The sequence below is a fragment of the Lactuca serriola genome, chromosome 1 (assembly GCF_051521515.1).
Source record: "Lactuca serriola cultivar US96UC23 chromosome 1, Lser_US96UC23_V15, whole genome shotgun sequence".
Lineage (NCBI taxonomy): Eukaryota > Viridiplantae > Streptophyta > Magnoliopsida > Asterales > Asteraceae > Lactuca > Lactuca serriola.
In genome coordinates this window covers 168,699,956-168,717,812 of record NC_136408.1, presented here as the reverse complement: position 1 = coordinate 168,717,812, position 17,857 = coordinate 168,699,956, and the positions used below count along the sequence as shown (strand labels likewise).

At 41.7% G+C, this 17,857-nt stretch overlaps 1 protein-coding gene across 2 annotated transcripts; it reads left to right on the top strand.

Annotated features, from left to right (window-relative positions):
• The first annotated feature begins 6,862 nt into the window (after nucleotides 1–6,862).
• LOC145101191 (ZIP metal ion transporter family) lies at nucleotides 6,863–10,477 on the top strand. 2 transcript variants are annotated; one of them, XM_079038366.1, is made up of 6 exons: nucleotides 6,863–7,015; nucleotides 7,660–8,415; nucleotides 8,493–8,777; nucleotides 8,870–8,998; nucleotides 9,127–9,224; nucleotides 9,318–10,477. In XM_079038366.1, the coding sequence occupies exons 2-6, from the start codon at nucleotides 7,942–7,944 to the stop codon at nucleotides 10,138–10,140; spliced, it is 1,809 nt and encodes a 602-aa protein (XP_078894492.1). In that variant the 5' UTR covers nucleotides 6,863–7,015; nucleotides 7,660–7,941; the 3' UTR covers nucleotides 10,141–10,477. The 2 variants fall into 2 exon arrangements, with proteins under 2 accessions (XP_078894492.1, XP_078894500.1); XM_079038374.1 differs by having other exon boundaries at nucleotides 9,323–9,979.
• Nucleotides 10,478–17,857: the final 7,380 nt, after the last annotated feature.

Here is a 17,857-nt window from a genome sequence, read left to right as displayed (position 1 = left end):
ATCATAGATCCAGAAGTCAGCAGAGCCACGGTCGGTGTGGCAAGTGTGGGAGATTGCATGATGGGGCGTGCAAGGCAGGGAGTGTCGGCTGCTACAAGTGCGGCCGGGCTGGGCATATGAGCAGAGATTGTACAACCACTACCACCGCCATTGCGGCGTCAGATCTGATTTGCTTTCAGTGCAATCAGAGGGGACATAAAAAGTCCCAGTGTCCGAGTTTAGCAGCTGCAGGGAAGGTGTCAGCACCTGCGCCTGCTACTTTGAGGATTACAGATGGTCGTCAGGGCCGAGTTGATACGCCGGTGGCGAAGAGTAGGGCTTTTCAGCTGACAGCAGAGGAGGCGCGAGCGACTCCTGACGTGGTGATGGGTACATATTTCTCCCTTATCTCTGCATTTATTATTGACTGTTTCTTATGGTTATATGTTTTGTATAGGGTCGTTCTCAGTGAACAGCATTTCAGCTACAGTATTGTTTGATTTGGGGGCTACCCGATCATTCATCTCTCTTGCGCTTAGTAAGAGGTTTAGCAGAGCTCCAGGGGAGCTAGATTGTCCACTCGAGGTCGAGATAGCAGATGACAAGACCGTTAGGGTTGCGAGAGTGCACAGAGGATGTTCCCTACGGTTATTCAATGAGCAGTTTTCGGTGGACTTGGTCCCTATTCCCCTACGAGGGAATAAGGTCATAGTAGGCATGGATTGGATGAGCCCCAATGGGGCAGTGATAGATTGTGAGTTGTAGTTAGTGAGGGTTCGCACTCCCAGTGGGGGAGAGTTAGTGATTCAGGGCGAGAGGCCACAACGCGGACCAGTTCTGTGTTCAGCAGCGAGAGCGAAGCGTTATTTTCAGCAGGGTTGTGTCGGTTATGTTGCCTATGTTTTAGATGCCCAGAAGAAGGGCAAGACGACAGTTGATGATGTTCCGGTAGTGCGAGACTACCCGGATGTATTTCCATAGGATTTGCCTGGAATACCTCCTGAGAGATAGGTCGAGTTCGGGATTGACTTAATCCCTGGTGCGGCTCTGATAGCCAAGGCACCGTATCGGTTGGCTCCGCCAAAGATGGATGAGTTATCTACGCAGCTGCAAGAGCTGCTAGACAAGGGTTTTATCAGGCCGAGCATTTTGCCCTAGGGTGCACCGATTTTGTTTGTGAAGAAAAAGGACGGGTCGCACCGTATGTGTATAGACTACTGGGAGCTGAATAAGGTAACGGTGAAGAACCGTTACCCACTTCCGAGGATAGATGATTTGTTTGATCAGCTGCAGGGAGTGTCTTGGTTTTCTAAGATCGATTTACGCTCCGGGTATCATCAGATGAGAGTCAGAGACGAGGATGTGTAGAAGACTGCTTTCAGGACCAGGTATGGACATTATGAGTTTGTGGTGATGCCATTTGGGCTCACCAACGTCCTAGCCGCGTTCATGGATCTCATGAACCACGTGTGCAGGCTGATGCTGGATCGGTCTGTGATAGTATTCATAGATGATATCTTGGTGTATTCCAAGACTCAAGAGCAGCACGAGGAGCACCTGAGGGAGGTGCTGGAGATTTTGAGGAGGGAGAAACTTTTCGCAAAGTTCTCCAAGTGCGAGTTCTGGTTGCGCGAGGTGCAGTTCCTTGGGCACCTTGTCAACCAGAAGGGTATTTTGGTAGATCCGGCCAAGATAGAGGTCGTGATGCAATGGGAGGCCCTGAAGTCTCCATATGAGATTTGGAGCTTCCTAGGTTTGGCAGGGTACTACAGGAAGTTCATTCAGGATTTCTCCAAGATAGCAGTACCGCTCACCTGACTAACCAAGAAGTCGGTGGCGTTTCGTTGGGGGCCTGAGCAGCAGGCAACATTTGAGACCCTCAGACAGATATTGTGCGAGGCACCGATTCTTACCCTGCCAGAGGGAATAGAAGATTTTGTAGTCTACTGTGATGCCTCAATCACAGGTATGGGAGCAATGTTGATGCAGCGAGGCCGTGTGATAGCTTACGCCTCGAGACAGTTGAAGCCTTACGAGGCTAAGTATCCTACACATGACTTAGAGCTAGGGGCAGTGGTGTTTGCCCTCAAGATTTGGAGACATTACCTCTACGGGGTCCGATGTACCATTTACACGGATCACAAGAGCTTGAGGTACCTCATGGATCAGCCAAATCTGAACATGAGGCAGAGGCGATGGTTAGATGTGGAAGGATTACGACTGTGAGATCCTTTATCACCCAGGAAAGGCCACCGTAGTGGCTGACGCCCTGAGCTGCAAGGCAGCAGCAGCCCCGATCAGAGATATTTGTTTGGGGATGACAGTGATTACTCCATTATTGGAGCAAATCAAAGAGGCGCAGGCCGAGGGCCTCAAGGAGGAAAGGTAGAAGTGTGAGAGGATTGTGGGCCGAGTAGCTTCTTTTGACTACGACAGTCGAGGATTGTTTATCCTTCACGGGAGAGTATGGATACCGTACTGGTGGGGAGTACGGCAGGTGTTGATGGACGAGGCCCATAAGTCTCGATTTTCCATCCATCTAGGGGCAACGAAGATGTATAGGGATCTTCGACCCGACTATTGGTGGACCTGCATGAGGCGGGATGTCGCCTGGTATGTGGAAAGATGCATGACCTGCAGGAAGGTTAAGGCGGAGCACCAGAGGCCTCATGGCAAGATGCAGCCGTTGGACATTCCAGTGTGGAAATGGGAGGATATCACTATGGATTTTATCACTAAGCTTCCCAGGACCACACGTGGAGTGGATTCGATTTGGGTTATAGTGGATTGGTTGAGGAAGAGTGCTCATTTTATACCGATCCAGGAGAGCATATCGGCTGAGAAGCTAGCCGATATATATATATATATATATATATATATATATATATATATATATATATATATGTGTGTGTGTGTGTGTGTGTGTGTGCGAGAGGTTGTGGCACGACATGGAGTGCCGGTATCAGTGGTGTCAAAAACAAATGTCCGTTTTACTTCCAGATTCTGGAAGCGGTTTCACGACGAGATGGGTACTCGTCTCCATTTCAACACCGCTTTCCACCTTCATACGGACGGGCAGAGCGAGAGGACGATTCAGACTCTTGAGGACATGCTCCGGGCATGTGTCCTAGATTTTGGTGGCAGTTGGGATACGTATCTTCCATTAGCGGAATTTTCGTATAACAACAGTTATCATGCGAGTATTGACCGCCCTCCCTTCGAGATGCTTTATGGGAGGAAGTGCAGGACCCCGATTTGTTGGGGCGAGGTCAGTCAACGCGTCATTGGGAGCACCGAGCTGGTGCTCAAGACGACATAGTTGATCCAGCAGGTTCGTAGTAGACTGCAGACTGCGCAGAGTAGGCAGAAGAGTTACGCCGACAGGAGGCGCTCAAACTTGGAGTTTCAGGTGGGCGATATGGTCCTTCTGAAGGTATCACCCTGGAAGGGTATCATCAGGTTTTGGAAGAGGGGCAAGCTGGGCCCCAAGTTTATTGGTCCTTTTAGGGTTTCGGCCCGGGTGGGTCGGGTCCCTTATCGGTTGGATCTTCCGGCGAAGCTTAGCCAGATCCAAAACACTTTCCATGTGTTCCCAGTTGCGGAAGTGTTTGGTGGATGATTCAGCAGTTGTACCCTTAGGGGACATTCAGGTTGATGGCAGCCTGAATTATATTAAGAGACCGGTTGCGATCTTGGATCGAAAGACGAAGACCTTGAGGAACAAGGTGGTTCAGTTGGTAAAGGTGTAGTGGCAGCACCGGAAGGGATCTGAGTGGACGTGGGAGGCAGAGGAGGAGATGAGGGAGCACTACCCAGAGTTGTTCCCAGATGCAGTAGCAGCAAACTTCGAGGACGAAGTCTGAGACAAGTGGGGGAGAGTTGTAACGCCCCGATTCTGGTATGTTATTTAATATTATTATTTATTCAAGTTTCAAGAGGAACTCGACAAGTCAGTAGCCTGACTCGTCGAGTAGAGACGGGATTTCTAGCACGTTTAAGTTGGCGACTCGGTGAGTCCATATCTTGGACTCGACGAGTCCATCAGTATGAATGGAACCCTAAATCCCCAGGTTTTGCACCCTATTTAGACCATGTTATGAGCCCCAACCTCGTCCCCTTCACCCTCAGAGCATCATTTAGCAAACCGTAACCTTTCCTTGAGCATTTTAAGCACTTATTGTGTGAATCTTGAAGTGTTGGGAGAGAAGAAGGAAGCTAGATCCAAGGGAGTAGAAGGAGATCAAAGATTGTGCATCTATTACAGAGTTACTGAGGTAAAAATCGGATTCCCTCTGTTTCTATGTTTGATTCTCTATTTTTGAATCACATTTAGAACATTTAATCTATTCCTTAGCTATTTATGGTAGAGAGATCACATTGGGGTGATTGGCCTTCGGGTCTAGTCATGTTTCAGTCCCTAAGTCGTGGATCTAACACCCTTATGGAGCCTTTTGCTTGAAAGCCCTACATCTATTCCTTTAAGTGTCTTTTTAGCCTTTAAATACCTTTTCATGCATATGTACACGTAAAGTTGGAAACTTTACATGGTAACTAAGCTTTATGAACCCAGATCTATAAGTTATATGCATCAGATTTGAGCTGAATCATCGTAGTAGTGTTGCATGCAAACGACTCGACGAGTTGTTCTTTAGACTCGGCGAGTCGGGTCGCGAGTCCCCGATTCCTTCCCCTTTTATGTGTCATGCCGGGTGGAACCAGTGAGTTATAGGTGGACTCAGTGAGTCGGAGATAGAACTTATTCATAGAGGGACTCGGCGAGTCAATGCCCTGACTCGGCGAGTCCAAGGCAATCTTCATATCTCAAGAACAGACTCAAACAGTTGTTCATACAACTCGGCGAGTCACAGCCAGAGTGTTCATGTGTTGAAGGAGGACTCGGCGAGTTGTTCATACAACTCGGCGAGTCAGATGCAGATTGACTGAGTGTTAGTGTCGAAGAGGAACTCGTCGAGTCTATGCCAAACTCGACGAGTAGTAGCGAGCAGAAGCAAGAAAGTGAGAGTAAGGACTCGACGAGTTGGTGACCCAACTCGATGAGTCAGGTCAACTATATGTTGACTTTGACCAATAGGTTGACTTTGACCAGGGGTAAAATAGTCATTTTACCCTCAGTGTAGTTATCAGTGATTGATTTAGCGTAATTATGGAAATTGTAGTCGAGGAGGTACCGGAGCAGCAGCAGACAGTTTCCCGAGCAGTTCATTCAGCAGCCAGATTACGAGGTGAGTTTCCTTCTAGTAAGAACGGGTCTACGGCCACAATGCCCGCCTGTTTAGTTAGCAGTAGTTTCGGACTTCGGTCTGATGCAGTAGTTAGTATGTCTGATGCCTTCGTGGCTCAGATAGGATTTATGTGTTAAGTGTTCCGGGCTACGGCCCGATGCAGTATATAATATATGTGTTTATGCTATTTGATATGTTTATGCTATGCTATTTTCAGTCAGATTCGGTCCGATGCAGGGGTCAAGGCCCCAGTCAGTTCCGGACTCCGTTCCGATGCAGTTAGTTCTGGACTTTGGTCCGATGCAGTTTCCGGACTTCGGTCCGATGCAGTCAGTTCCTGACTTCGATCCGATGCAGTTTTCGGACTTCGGTCCGATGCAGTGGGCAAGGCCCAGTGTGTGTTTTATATGCATTGTATGGTATGTGGTAGTTTGGGGGAGCTCACTATGCTTCGTGCTTACAGTTTTAGTTTTGGTTTCAGGTACTTCCGCAAGTAAAGGGAAGAGCTCGGGATGATGTCATTGCACACACCACAGCTTCAGTTTTTGTCCTGGGAGTTTGTTTTGATTCTTAGTCTGATTTGATACAGTTGTTTCACGACATTTTATTATGATTTGAGATATTTGACGTATGGTTTTATGATATGACGTTCAGTATATGATTTTTTATTATTATTAAAACAAAAAATTTTGGGTCGTATTTTTGGATGTTACATAACCTATATTGTTTTTTCTTTAGATACTATCCTTGATTTATTGACATACACCAGTAAGGAGAAGGAGACTGGTGAAGGTTGATGTAACATCAATAGACCATGAGTTAACGACAATGCATGCGATTAGGTCAAAGGTTAATTCAAAAGGCATATGGTTCTACATCTCGAGCTTAATCGTTGGAAGAAATTGGTGTTTGAAGTAATGTTTGAACATCAAATTTTATAATAACAATCATAGTTTGGCGAGATTCATTAGTAGTCTCCACATGTTGTCATGACGAAACCAAAAATATTTTGAGGGTCTTTGAAATTGCATTATAAGCTTGTTAAGTACCAAACGTAGTTTAAGAAATGTTTAAATTAGTTTATATTGTACCGAAAAGTAAAAATTTGATAATTTGTTTATTAACGAGTTATTTTTTTCATTCCGAACAATCAAAATGATTATTAAGGACACCATAACACAAAAAACCATAATAACAAACTATATTTTATGTAATAAAAAATTCAAATTTACTTATCATGTGAAGCTAATTTAGATAAAAAAAAAAAATCCCAAACATCGTTTAAAAACCGTACTTTGATTTATTGTGTATCATTGCTTGCATTGTAATTAATAAATCTTTGTTATTATAAAGGACTTCTAGTACAAAATGAGTTTGAAGTATATATCATTTGGGTTTTGGGTTTGATTTTTATAAATATTATAGCTTGCTTTCAATCATGATTAGAATTATATTTCTTGATTTGTTATGATATTGTCTAGGTTTTCATTTTTAAAGTTTTCTGAATTTTATTTTTGAATTAGCGCGTGAAGGTATAAAAAGTAATTTACCCTATAGAAAAATCGAGATGCGGATGTAACTAATAAAATAGTATAGGGACTGAAAGTGAAAATAGATAAGAAAACAGGGGGTTCGACCGCGGAATTCGTCGTCACAACCGCGGTTTTTGTCTCTCATGGCAGAATCTGCGTTTCCGTCATCCGTGGGTTGTTAAAGTCGTCTCTCTATCTACGCATTCGGGATTTTTGAAGCCGTAATAACTGTCCATGACGGCTGATTTCTTCGATTAGCAGGTTCGATCCTTGATTTTTTATACTCTCAGGTTTACGTTTTTAGGTCTTAGGGTTTTTTTTCTTCAGATCATTTTTCTCATAGATCAATTAAAATTTTTATAGTAGATGTTTTTGGAGTCCGAAATTGAATACGTTTCGATAATGGATGCTTCATTGCTGTGCTTCTTAGCTGTAAAGCTTGGAGATTCGCGTTACAATTTTGATCCCTCCCATTTTTTTGTTTTAAACTGGGTGATCAATTTGGGTTGTAATCTGTGATACAATAAAGGTTAAGAAATTAAGAAGTGATTAATTATGTCTACTAGAATCAGTGATAGAATGAAATTTCAATTCAAACGAAGACAATGCTCTTGATCCGTTGATCCAACTAAAATTGTAGAATTCCGCTTGAGAATTGCTTTTATGATTTAGTACAGAATTCAAGGCAACAGTCTTAGCTGCTCAGATGATATGAATTCTGAAATTGCGTAGTACTTAGTCATGAATTAGCTAGGTTAAATTCAGAATTCCAAAATATATTCATCCCATGACTTCTGAAATTGATGATGCTCAATGTTTTTAGTTTCCGTTTTGAGATGACCCACATAAGGTGCAGATTTATAATAATATTCCCAATTTTATCGTCTTTTTTCTTGAAATTTCAGGTGAGACACACACAAGCTCAAGTGTCCAAGAAGGCTAATGCAGATTCATGTTTATATTCAAAAAACCTGAACTCTGCTTTAGCTGAACTTGCTTGATGAGTTGATGTGGTTTTAACTGAAGGATTGATTCACTATATTCCATTAACAAACAGTTCTCAAAGTCATTTCTCCCGGTGATTACGGTAAAATTGGTATAGAAGTGTTGATAAGAAGTGCACCATGGAGATATTATGTTGAAATCAAGATAGATTAGGTTGTGTATAGGAATTAGGAACAAACACAATGGGTTCAATACATAAACAAATCTTCATACTCTTTCTCTTTTCACTAGTTCTATATACAACTTCTGCTACATCAGATTCAGAAAACAAGACTACTACTACAGAGAGGCTAATAACTGCTCCATTGAAGGACACCATAGGAAGTGTTATAGATGGAAACAACTTAGGTGAAGTCTTTAACACCATTAACGAAGAACTTGATGGAAAAAAGAGTGGAAACTCAAACAACAGGGTTTCAGTGACTACTGTTGCTCTGTTTACATTAGCCATGGCTGCTGCTACTGGTTTGGGTGCTTTGCCATTTTTCTTTGTTGAACTTGATGCTCAATGGGCAGGAATATGTAATGGAATGGCTGCAGGAGTTATGTTAGCAGCAAGTTTTGATTTGATACAAGAAGGAAGAGATCATGGTAGTGGTAGTTGGGTTGTCATGGGTATTTTGACAGGTGGCATCTTTATCTGGCTATGTAAACAGGTATGTACTGAATCTATAACCTCATTTAAAGGTTATCTTTTATGGGTATTACATTTTTATTTTTTTTACTTTTATAGTTTCTTGAGCATTATGGTGAAGTGAGTATGTTGGACATAAAAGGAGCAGATGCAAATAAGGTTATTCTTGTAATTGGGATCATGACACTTCATTCTTTTGGGGAAGGTTCTGGAGTTGGAGTATCTTTTGCTGGATCAAAAGGTCTTTCTCAGGGTCTTTTGGTAACTTTGGCTATTGCTGTTCATAATATTCCAGAAGGGTTAGCTGTTAGTATGGTTCTTGCATCAAGAGGAGTCTCTCCACAAAATGCTATGTTATGGAGTGTAATTACATCTTTGCCCCAGGTATAATACTAATACCCTATTACCCTTTTCTTTAAATAATTGAAAGCTTTGATCTTTGATATTTTATGTTGATTATATTTTTATTTTGACAGCCTATTGTAGCAGTGCCTTCGTTTATATGTGCTGATGCCTTCAATAAAATGTTGCCATTTTGTACGGGGTTTGCAGCAGGGTGTATGATCTGGATGGTTGTTGCTGAGGTTCTTCCAGATGCATTTAAGGTAAACGGAAGAATGGAATTGGATTCCTTTCACCCTACCATGGAATGGAATCTCAAATTTCAATTCCAATTCCACAAGATTCTTAATGAAAAATATTTGAACGGTTTCTTTCTGTCTTACTTTTATAGGAAGCATCTCCATCTCATGTTGCATCAGCAGCCACTCTTTCAGTTGCCTCCATGGAAGCTCTTGGAGCCATGTTCCAAAATTTCGGCCTCAATTACAAGTAAGTTACTTTTCCTGAATTATTTTGAGTTCAATTTTTTTTTTTTAGTTTCTTCAATTTAAATTTTTTTTAACAAAACTTTCTTAAATGTAGTTCAGAAGGCGCATCCGGCTTCCTAGTCTCCTTACTCTTTGGTCTGGGTCCATTACTAGGCGGCAACATCCTGGTGGCCTTCGCCCTCGCCTTCCACCTCCACCACACCCTCCTCACCGGAATATCCTCCGGCATCGCCTTCCTCCTCGCCACCTGGCGGCCCCTCCAACTTCTCTTCACCTCCAAACTCAACTTCTTCACCCTCGCTTTCCTCCTAGCCACCGGTGCCACCTTCACCCACATCACCACCACCGCCGCCACCAAACTCGCCGCACGGAAAAAAACCTCCGCCAACACCTTACCGGATTCCCGTTATTCCCCCACCTTCACCATCTCCCCAACCACCCTCCAATCAATCCTCTCATGTCTAACCATTGCCCTCCACGCCCTAGTGGAAGGGCTCGCGTTAGGTGTGGCGGCACCGAAAGCGTACGGGTTCGGCCGCCACATGCTCCTCCCCGTTTGTCTCCACGGGTTGACCCGCGGGGCGGCGGTTGCGAGTTGTATATTTGGAGCGACTGATAGTTGGTACGGGGCGTTGGCGGGGTCCGGGTTGATTGGAATTGTGGGCCCGGTTTCAGCGATCGGTGCGATACTTGCAGGGATTGATTATAGCGGTTTGGACCATTTGATGGTGTTTGCGTGTGGCGGTTTGATACCGTGTTTTTTGAGTATGTTTAAAAGGGCGGTGAGGTTGGATCGCCGGAAAAGTATGGCGGGTGTGGTGGCCGGTGTCGGTTTTGCCACCATTTGTCTTATGTCCACCAAGTTGGTTTGTTTGCATACACCGTATTGTAATTCGGCGCCTGAGGCCGTCAGATAATTGTTTGAATTGTTTGTTCTATCTGGTTAGATGACTGGAACATTACTATAATGTTCCAGTCATCAGATATCAGATGACCTGAATGCTTCGGTCATCTGATATTGGTAGCTTATGCTTTTTGAGTACAACATAGAAAAAAGGTTTCATTTTGGGAGCACGGGAAATAGGATATTATTATTTGCTTGTTATGGCGTATGGCTCTTTAAAATCTAATGGTGGCTCACTAATTCGTAATATTTTTAATGGTTAAGTGTTGGGGTTGTAACATACGACGAATTTTACTAAACTTTATAGAGAAACAGAAATTTTAATCTTATTTTTTGTCGTTTGATATGAATATTGTTGTTAGTTCGTTGCATTTTCAATGATCTTGATTTATTTTATCTTGGTATATAAAAATCTCTTATCAGCATCATTTTGGGTTGTCATATATTTATTTGAACCGCTGAATTTTATTAAAGAAGACAAGCAAGGAGATAGAAAGCAAAACAATTACAACGAAATATTATGGATTAAGATTTGTAACCATAAGTCCAAGTAATGTACTAATGCTAACTCTATTGATCTTATTCCTGAACCAATCTGAAGAGGTAATTACAATCTTTTCAAACATATACTACTTCGTGAGATGGTAGACGATTGAATAAACATATTGCTTTTATATAATCCAAAGCAGCCAAATTGTAGTCAAAAGGATCACCTTAAGTGGAAGAGGAAGGACCACCCGATTCGCAACCCACAACCAAATCCGAACAACCACCTCATAAAACAGGAACACTTTTCTTATGCCTTTTGAATGCAAATCACATGAAGGACATAAAACCGAAGGAACATCAATGCCTATTGGACTAAGAACAACCGATCACGAATGGGAACATATTTTCTCATTACCAAGACTAATCTGTTACAAAGAGTATTTATACTACCTATACATACCATGCTAACATACACACAACAAACACAGCTAAGCTAACTTGCACCACATACCTAACTACCTTATTAACAAACAAACAAACTACTATAAAACGACATAGCATTGATAAATAATAAATGTCACCCCCCCCCCCCCCCCCCTTCTCAAGATGGAAACTTAAAAATGTTTTTAACTGCAATCTTGGAGATGATAGGTTGAAGTTTGGAGAATGATATAGGTTTAGTGAAAATATCAACAGTTGGTGGGAAGTATGGATTGGCATTAACTTGATTGTTTTGTCCAAAATTTTATCACATACAAAATGGCAATCAACTTCCAAGTGTTTCGTTCGTTCATGGAAAATTGGATTGGTTGCCAATTTGATGGCTGACTCATTACCACAAAAGACTAAGATAGGAGTGGAGGAAGTAAAACCAAAATCTAAGTAAATGTCGTAACCAAATAATCTCAGAAATCATAGAACCCAATGCTCGGTATTCTGCTTCAGTTGAGCTGCGAGAGACTGTACATTACTTATTCGATTTCCACGAGATTAATGAATCTCTAAGGAAGACATAAAAACCTGTTACGAATCTTCTTGTATCCAAACATCCAGCCCAGTCAGAATCACTAAAGGCACGTAATTGTAAAAAAGATTTAGATGACAAAAATAATCCTTGTCCCGAATTTGTTTTCAAAAAAATCGTAACTAATGTTGTACAACATGATAATGAGGCTTTAAGGGCTTAGACATCCTTTAACTTAATCGATGAACAACATATGTAATTTCAGGTCTTGTTAAAGTAATATTGTAGCGCTCGGTTCCTGGTATGTACTTTTAATATGAATATTTGCACATTTACTCTGGGGCTCAGCGAGTTGGAGGCCCCAACTCGTCGAGTAAAGGTGAAACTTGGACGCAGGTGGAAGGACCTACTCGTCGAGTCAGATTCCCTGACTCGACGAGTAGGCATGTCGGGATGAAACCCTAATTTTAAGGGTTTGCACCCTATTTAAACGCCTTAACTGGCCTTCATTACGACCTCCATCACCTCCTAACAACATTCACGAAAGGCTAGTCCATTTTTAGTGTTCTTGAGCCATAGTTGTGTGTTTGTGGTGATTTTGAAGCTAAAGAAGGAAGAGAACGCTTGAAGGTTCTCGGGGAAGCAAGTAGATCCAAAGATTGTGCCACTTTTCCAACTCATTTGAGGTAAAAGCCTATACCTTGCTTATTCTTTCCTTAGATCCCTCCATGGGGGTAAGTTAGGGTTTTATGGAGCATTTTATGGAACCATAAATGGGTAGAAGCTTGTTTGGGGAGTTATAACTTCAGATCCAGAGCCTTAAAGGGACCCCATGGCATAAGGGTGCCAACTTTATGGCCATGGGAGTCCCATGCATCATATAAACCCCTTTTGAGGACCATTTGAGCCAAATACCCCATGCATGAACGTCAAGTTTGTAACTTTATGTGTAATATGGACCCTAGGAGGTCAAATATATGTTTTAGATGCATGAAGACCAACTGAAATCGACGGAATAGTTTTGGTCATGGAGGGACTCGGCGAGTCGCTCATACGACTCGGCGAGTCGGGTCATAATTTCCCCCAAACCTCTTCTGATAATGGGCAATGTTTTGAGTTGGAAGAACACTCAGCCAGTTGGGTTCATTGTGGACCTGAAGATCATGGAACTCGGTGAGTTCAAGAACAAAACTCGGCAAGTTCAAGACTAAGCTCCAACTGCATGAAGAAAAACTTGATGAGCTCATGGAGAACTCGGCGAGTTTAGGACTAAATGTGCCATCTTGCATGATGCAGGACTCGACGAGTTCAAGGATGAACTCGGCGAGTCAGTTGTAGAAGGTCCCGACTTTTTTTAAAGGAGAACTCGATGAGCTCTTGAAAGACTCAGCGAGTAGGGTCGAAGTTTTTGCGTTCTAAGGATTATGGAACTCGGCAAGTTGTTGATTCAACTAGATGTTGACTTTGACCTATAGTTGACTTTGACCAAGGTGTTTACCTTGACTTTGAATTTGACCTGAGTTAACCATGAAATGGTAATTAAGGAAGATTGTTATGTGTAGGAATTGAGAGGAGTTGATCCCGACAGCGAGGATAGTTCAGGCACTTCACGACATGAGGTGAGTTACCTTCTAGTAGAAGTGGGTCGAAGGCACCAAGGACGACCCACTAGTAAGAGTTATAGTAGAGATAATTGTCTTTGTGATAATTATCTGGTATATTGTTATCTGTTTTGATTATGTGCTAGTATGCTATGATGATATATGATATGTGATAGAAGGGGTAGGATAGACCCCAGTACCGGTTGATAGGGTCGAAGGGGTATACCAGCACCCAGATAAGTTAGGAAGTATATGACTTGTATGTTTATACACTAGGATGCTATGTGGTAGAGTAGGGGTGAAATAGTCCCCAGTACCAGTCGAAAGGACCGAAAGGGTAGGCCAACACCCTGATATGTTAGGCAAGGTTACCGGTCGACAAGACTGAAGGGGTAGGCTAGCACCCTGATATGCTAGGCAAGGTACCGGTCAACGGGACTGAATGGGATGCCAGCACCCGGATATGTTAGGCAAAGTACTGGTCGACAGGACCGAAGGGGTAGTTAGTACCCAGTTATGTTATGCAATATGTGTTATGTATGGTATGTGGTATGATGGGGGAACTCGCTAAGCTTCATGCTTACAGTTTTCAGTTTTGTTTTAGGTACCTCTTCAGCGAAGGGGAAGGAGCTGGCACGGTAACTGCGCATCACACACACATAGAGGATTTCCACTATGACATTCTTGGGATTGTACTATGATGTTACTATTGTTTTCATGATATGAATATGAGACATGTGACTGTGGTTTTGATGAAATGATATGACTTGATGATATTTTCTTATAAACGATTTTCTAAATTGTTATATCAAATATGAAATTTTTGGTCTTTAAAGTTAGGATGTTACAAAGATAGAATAATCTACCAACAAGCCGACTATACTGAGATGCATCTTCAAATTCTTCTCCTTTAAATTTTGAAACTTTATGTTTAGAATCCATTGGATATGAGATTGGTTTAGCTGCTAACATTCATGTATCTTATAATAAGTCAAGAGCGTATTTTCGTTGTGAAATGACAATACCATTTGCACTTTTGACAATTTCTAAACCAAGAAAATGTTTTAAATTTCCAAGGTCTATTAAACGAGTAATGACTATGTCATCAACATATACTAGTAAAACAACGAAATTATCACCATTTCCTTTTTTGAATAAGGAAACATCATCCTTTGATTGCATAAACATTTCTGAAATTAAGAATGATGAAAATTTAGCATACCATTTCCTTGACGCTTGGCGAAGGCTATAAAGAGATTTTTCCAATTTGCAATCTAATGGAATGTTGTTATGTTGGGTATGAGAATGAACATATCCTTGTGGCAATTGAATATAAACTTCCTCCTATAATTAACCGTTTAAAAACGCATTATTGACATCTAACTGTATTAAAGGCCAACCTTCTTGACAGTGACAAGTTTGAACACAGGAGAATTATTAGAGATAAAACTTAAGAATAGATAAGATTTATATTATCTCATGTAATCTAGTATTTGTTATTATCTCTTTGTATCTTGTATGTATTATAAATACCGTGAAATACAATATACGATCTCAAGGTGATTATTAAAGCCTTATATGGTATCAAAGCTACGTTTTCTATTCCCTTCCTCCCTCATCATGACCAGCGGCACCTCCTCAGATCCCTCAACACTATTCTTCATATGATTACGGTCAAACTCTTCCCCACCAACTATCTCATTTGGCGTAATCATTTACCAATTATGCTTGCTTATCAGAAGCTATCAGGTCATATTGATGACATTACTTTTGGCCCCTCCAAAACGATAGCCCCTGATGTTGCCGACTCGTCTAGTCCCAATCCTACTTACACTTCATGGCTAGAAGATGATCAAAAGGAATTTTTAATCATTCAGGCCTTTCTCACCGAGGCTGCCATGGCTGAAACTCTCAGCATCACTACTGCCTATGAAGCCTGGACTGCTTTGCAGATTGCCTATCGCTAGGACTCCCATGAACGGATGCATGTTCTCAAAGATAACCTTCGATAGCTACAGAAAGTTACTTCCACAGTCTTTGAATTTGGTGCTAAATTCAAAAGCATTTGTGATCAGCTTTCAACAATTTGCCATCCTGTTGATGCAACTGACAAAAATCATTTGTTTCTTTGTGGTCTTGCGCATCCTTTGAGGCTCGGTGTCATGTGACTAATGACTCACCTGATTGGTATGTTGATTTAGGTGCTACCACTCACATGACTTCTTCTCCCAGTAATCTTGACTCTAACAATCACTATCATGGTAATGATCAGGTCATGTTTGGTAATGGTAATTACTCTTCTATCTCACATATTGGTCACAAATGTCTCTCTCAAGATATTAAACTTAGTGATGTTCTTGTTGTCCCCAACATCACCAAGAATCTGCTATCCATCAGTAAACTGACGCATGATTCTCCGATTGATGTTTTATTTTCTAATCCTTTCTTTGCAATTCAGAATCAGGCAACAAAGGGAATATTGGCAAGGGGAAAATGTGAGAATGGTTTGTATGTGCTCAAGCAAGGACAAAAAGTTTTTCTTTCAACTTTACCATCTTCTAAATCACATGCATCTCTTGAATTGTGGCATAATAGATTAGAGCATGTTTCATTTGACATTATTCTTTATTAAATAAAAATGGTGCTTTTATGTTACGTATTTATTGCTTAAGCCACATGTTTATTCATCATGTCAATTATCAAAAAGCAAGAAATTACCATTCCAGTTTAATACTAAACGAGCTTCTCAAGTTCTTGACTTAGTTCACTGTGATCTTTGGGGTCCTACGCCCGTTGCCTCTGCAGAAGGATATCAATACGATTGTTTGTTTGTTGATGACTTCTCTTGCTTTACATGGTTCTATCCACTAAAGCTGAAATCAGATTTTATTATAGTTTTAACATCTTTTCTTTCCTTTGTTCAAACTCAATTTGCATGCAAATTGAAAACCTTTCAAACAGATGGTGGTTCAGAGTTTGTTAATAATCATGTTAGCACCCTTTTAGTCAATAATGACACACATCACCGTTTATCATGTGCCCAAATACCGCAACAGAATGGTAGAGCGGAGAGAAAGCACCGTCATGTTACAGAAACCGGCCTTGCAATGATGTTTAGTTCGAGTGCCCCAACTACTTTATGGGTTGATGTGTTATGTTTAGCAACTTATATTATCAACCGCCTTCCCTCTAAGCTTCTCGATTACAAAAGTCCATTCGAGCTACTTTATCACTCCTCTCCTAACTACAACGTTTTAGAGCGTTTGATGCGGTTTTTGATGAAAATCAATTTCCTTTCACTGGTATTACTTCTCCACCCGACCAATCAAAGATGGTTTTCTCTGAATTTGATGATGTTTCTTCCTCTTTTGTAACATCCGGAATTTCAGGTATTATATCTATTTATTTTATTTCAAGTTTTGTGGAAGAACTCGGCGAGTTGGTGCGTAGACTCGCCGAGTAGAGACGCGATTTCTCACTCGGATTAATGACCGGACTCGACGAGTCGCATTTATGGACTCGGCGAGTCCGCGCTGTTTAATGAAACCCTAATTTCTTAGGTTTGGGAGCTATTTAAAGGGCCTTATGTCCGTCATTTGTGCTCACCAGCCCCCAGAGCGAAACCCTAGTGAGCTTGAGCGTTTGGAGTGAGAGAAGGAGCCATTGTCGACCTTGGAGGTGTTGTCTAGCAAGGGAAAGGAAGCTATAGCTAAGAAGAAGCAAGAGGGTTAACTTCCTGAAGATCTGAGGTCCAGAACATCACGTTTGAGGTACTATTTTCGAACCATTTTCCGTTTTGGTGATGTTCATGTTGATTTAGGGCTTATTGAGCCCTTTTGTGACTAGATCTAGTGCCCCCATGGCCCCTTAAGCGAGTTAGGTTCTGGATCTGGACCCATGGAGGTCCAGAGTGCCTCTTTGTCCAAGCTTTATATGAGTCTATGGAGGTTTTGGTTTGGGATCATTGTATTTGGGATCACTGATCTATGAGTTAGTGGAACAGATCTGACCTCAGAAGGTCGTTTGGAGTTGTGCATGGAATGAACTCGTCGAGTCCATTGGCAGACTCAACGAGTTGGAGCGAGTTGTTCCGTGCTTTCGAACCAGGGGTTGAGTAACCGAGTTGGGTGAGTGACTCGGTGAGTCGGAAGGGATTCAGAGGAATCGGGTCCCCGTAGGGACTCGGCGAGTCTACGCCAGACTCGGCGAGTTGGGTTGACCGTTGACCATTGACCAGGGTTAACCAGTGTTGACTTGGTAGAATTAGTCAACCATAGTTGGTATAGTGTTAATTAGAGATATACTTGTGTTATAGGAGGACTATAGCTCGGGAGATCGAGCACTAGTGATTTCCGGATTTTACGAGTTACCGAGATATGCAAGGTGAGTCTTCTCACTATACTTTACCTTGAGTAGGTAATTAGAGTTATGTGATACAGTGTTGTATGCTATATATGTGTTATGTGTTGCACTTCATTATTCTATGTGATTTATGTTGTGCATGCTACATAGTTAGAACCGGAAGGTTCGTAGAGATAGAGCCTGAGGGTTCATAGAGTTGGGTGCACGGACCCAAAGAGTTATAGCCTCGAGTGGCTAATATGTTATATATATATATATATATATATATATATATATATATATATATATATATATATATATATATATGGTATTTT

Bases quoted from the DNA above. Each gene is read 5' to 3' on its own strand.
- LOC145101191 (XM_079038366.1), top strand. From the start codon at position 7,942: ATGGGTTCAATACATAAACAAATCTTCATACTCTTTCTCTTTTCACTA. The intron at 8,416-8,492 runs GTATGTACTGAA...TTACTTTTATAG, and splicing joins TTATCTGGCTATGTAAACAG to TTTCTTGAGCATTATGGTGA. The intron at 9,225-9,317 runs GTAAGTTACTTT...TCTTAAATGTAG, and splicing joins AATTTCGGCCTCAATTACAA to TTCAGAAGGCGCATCCGGCT.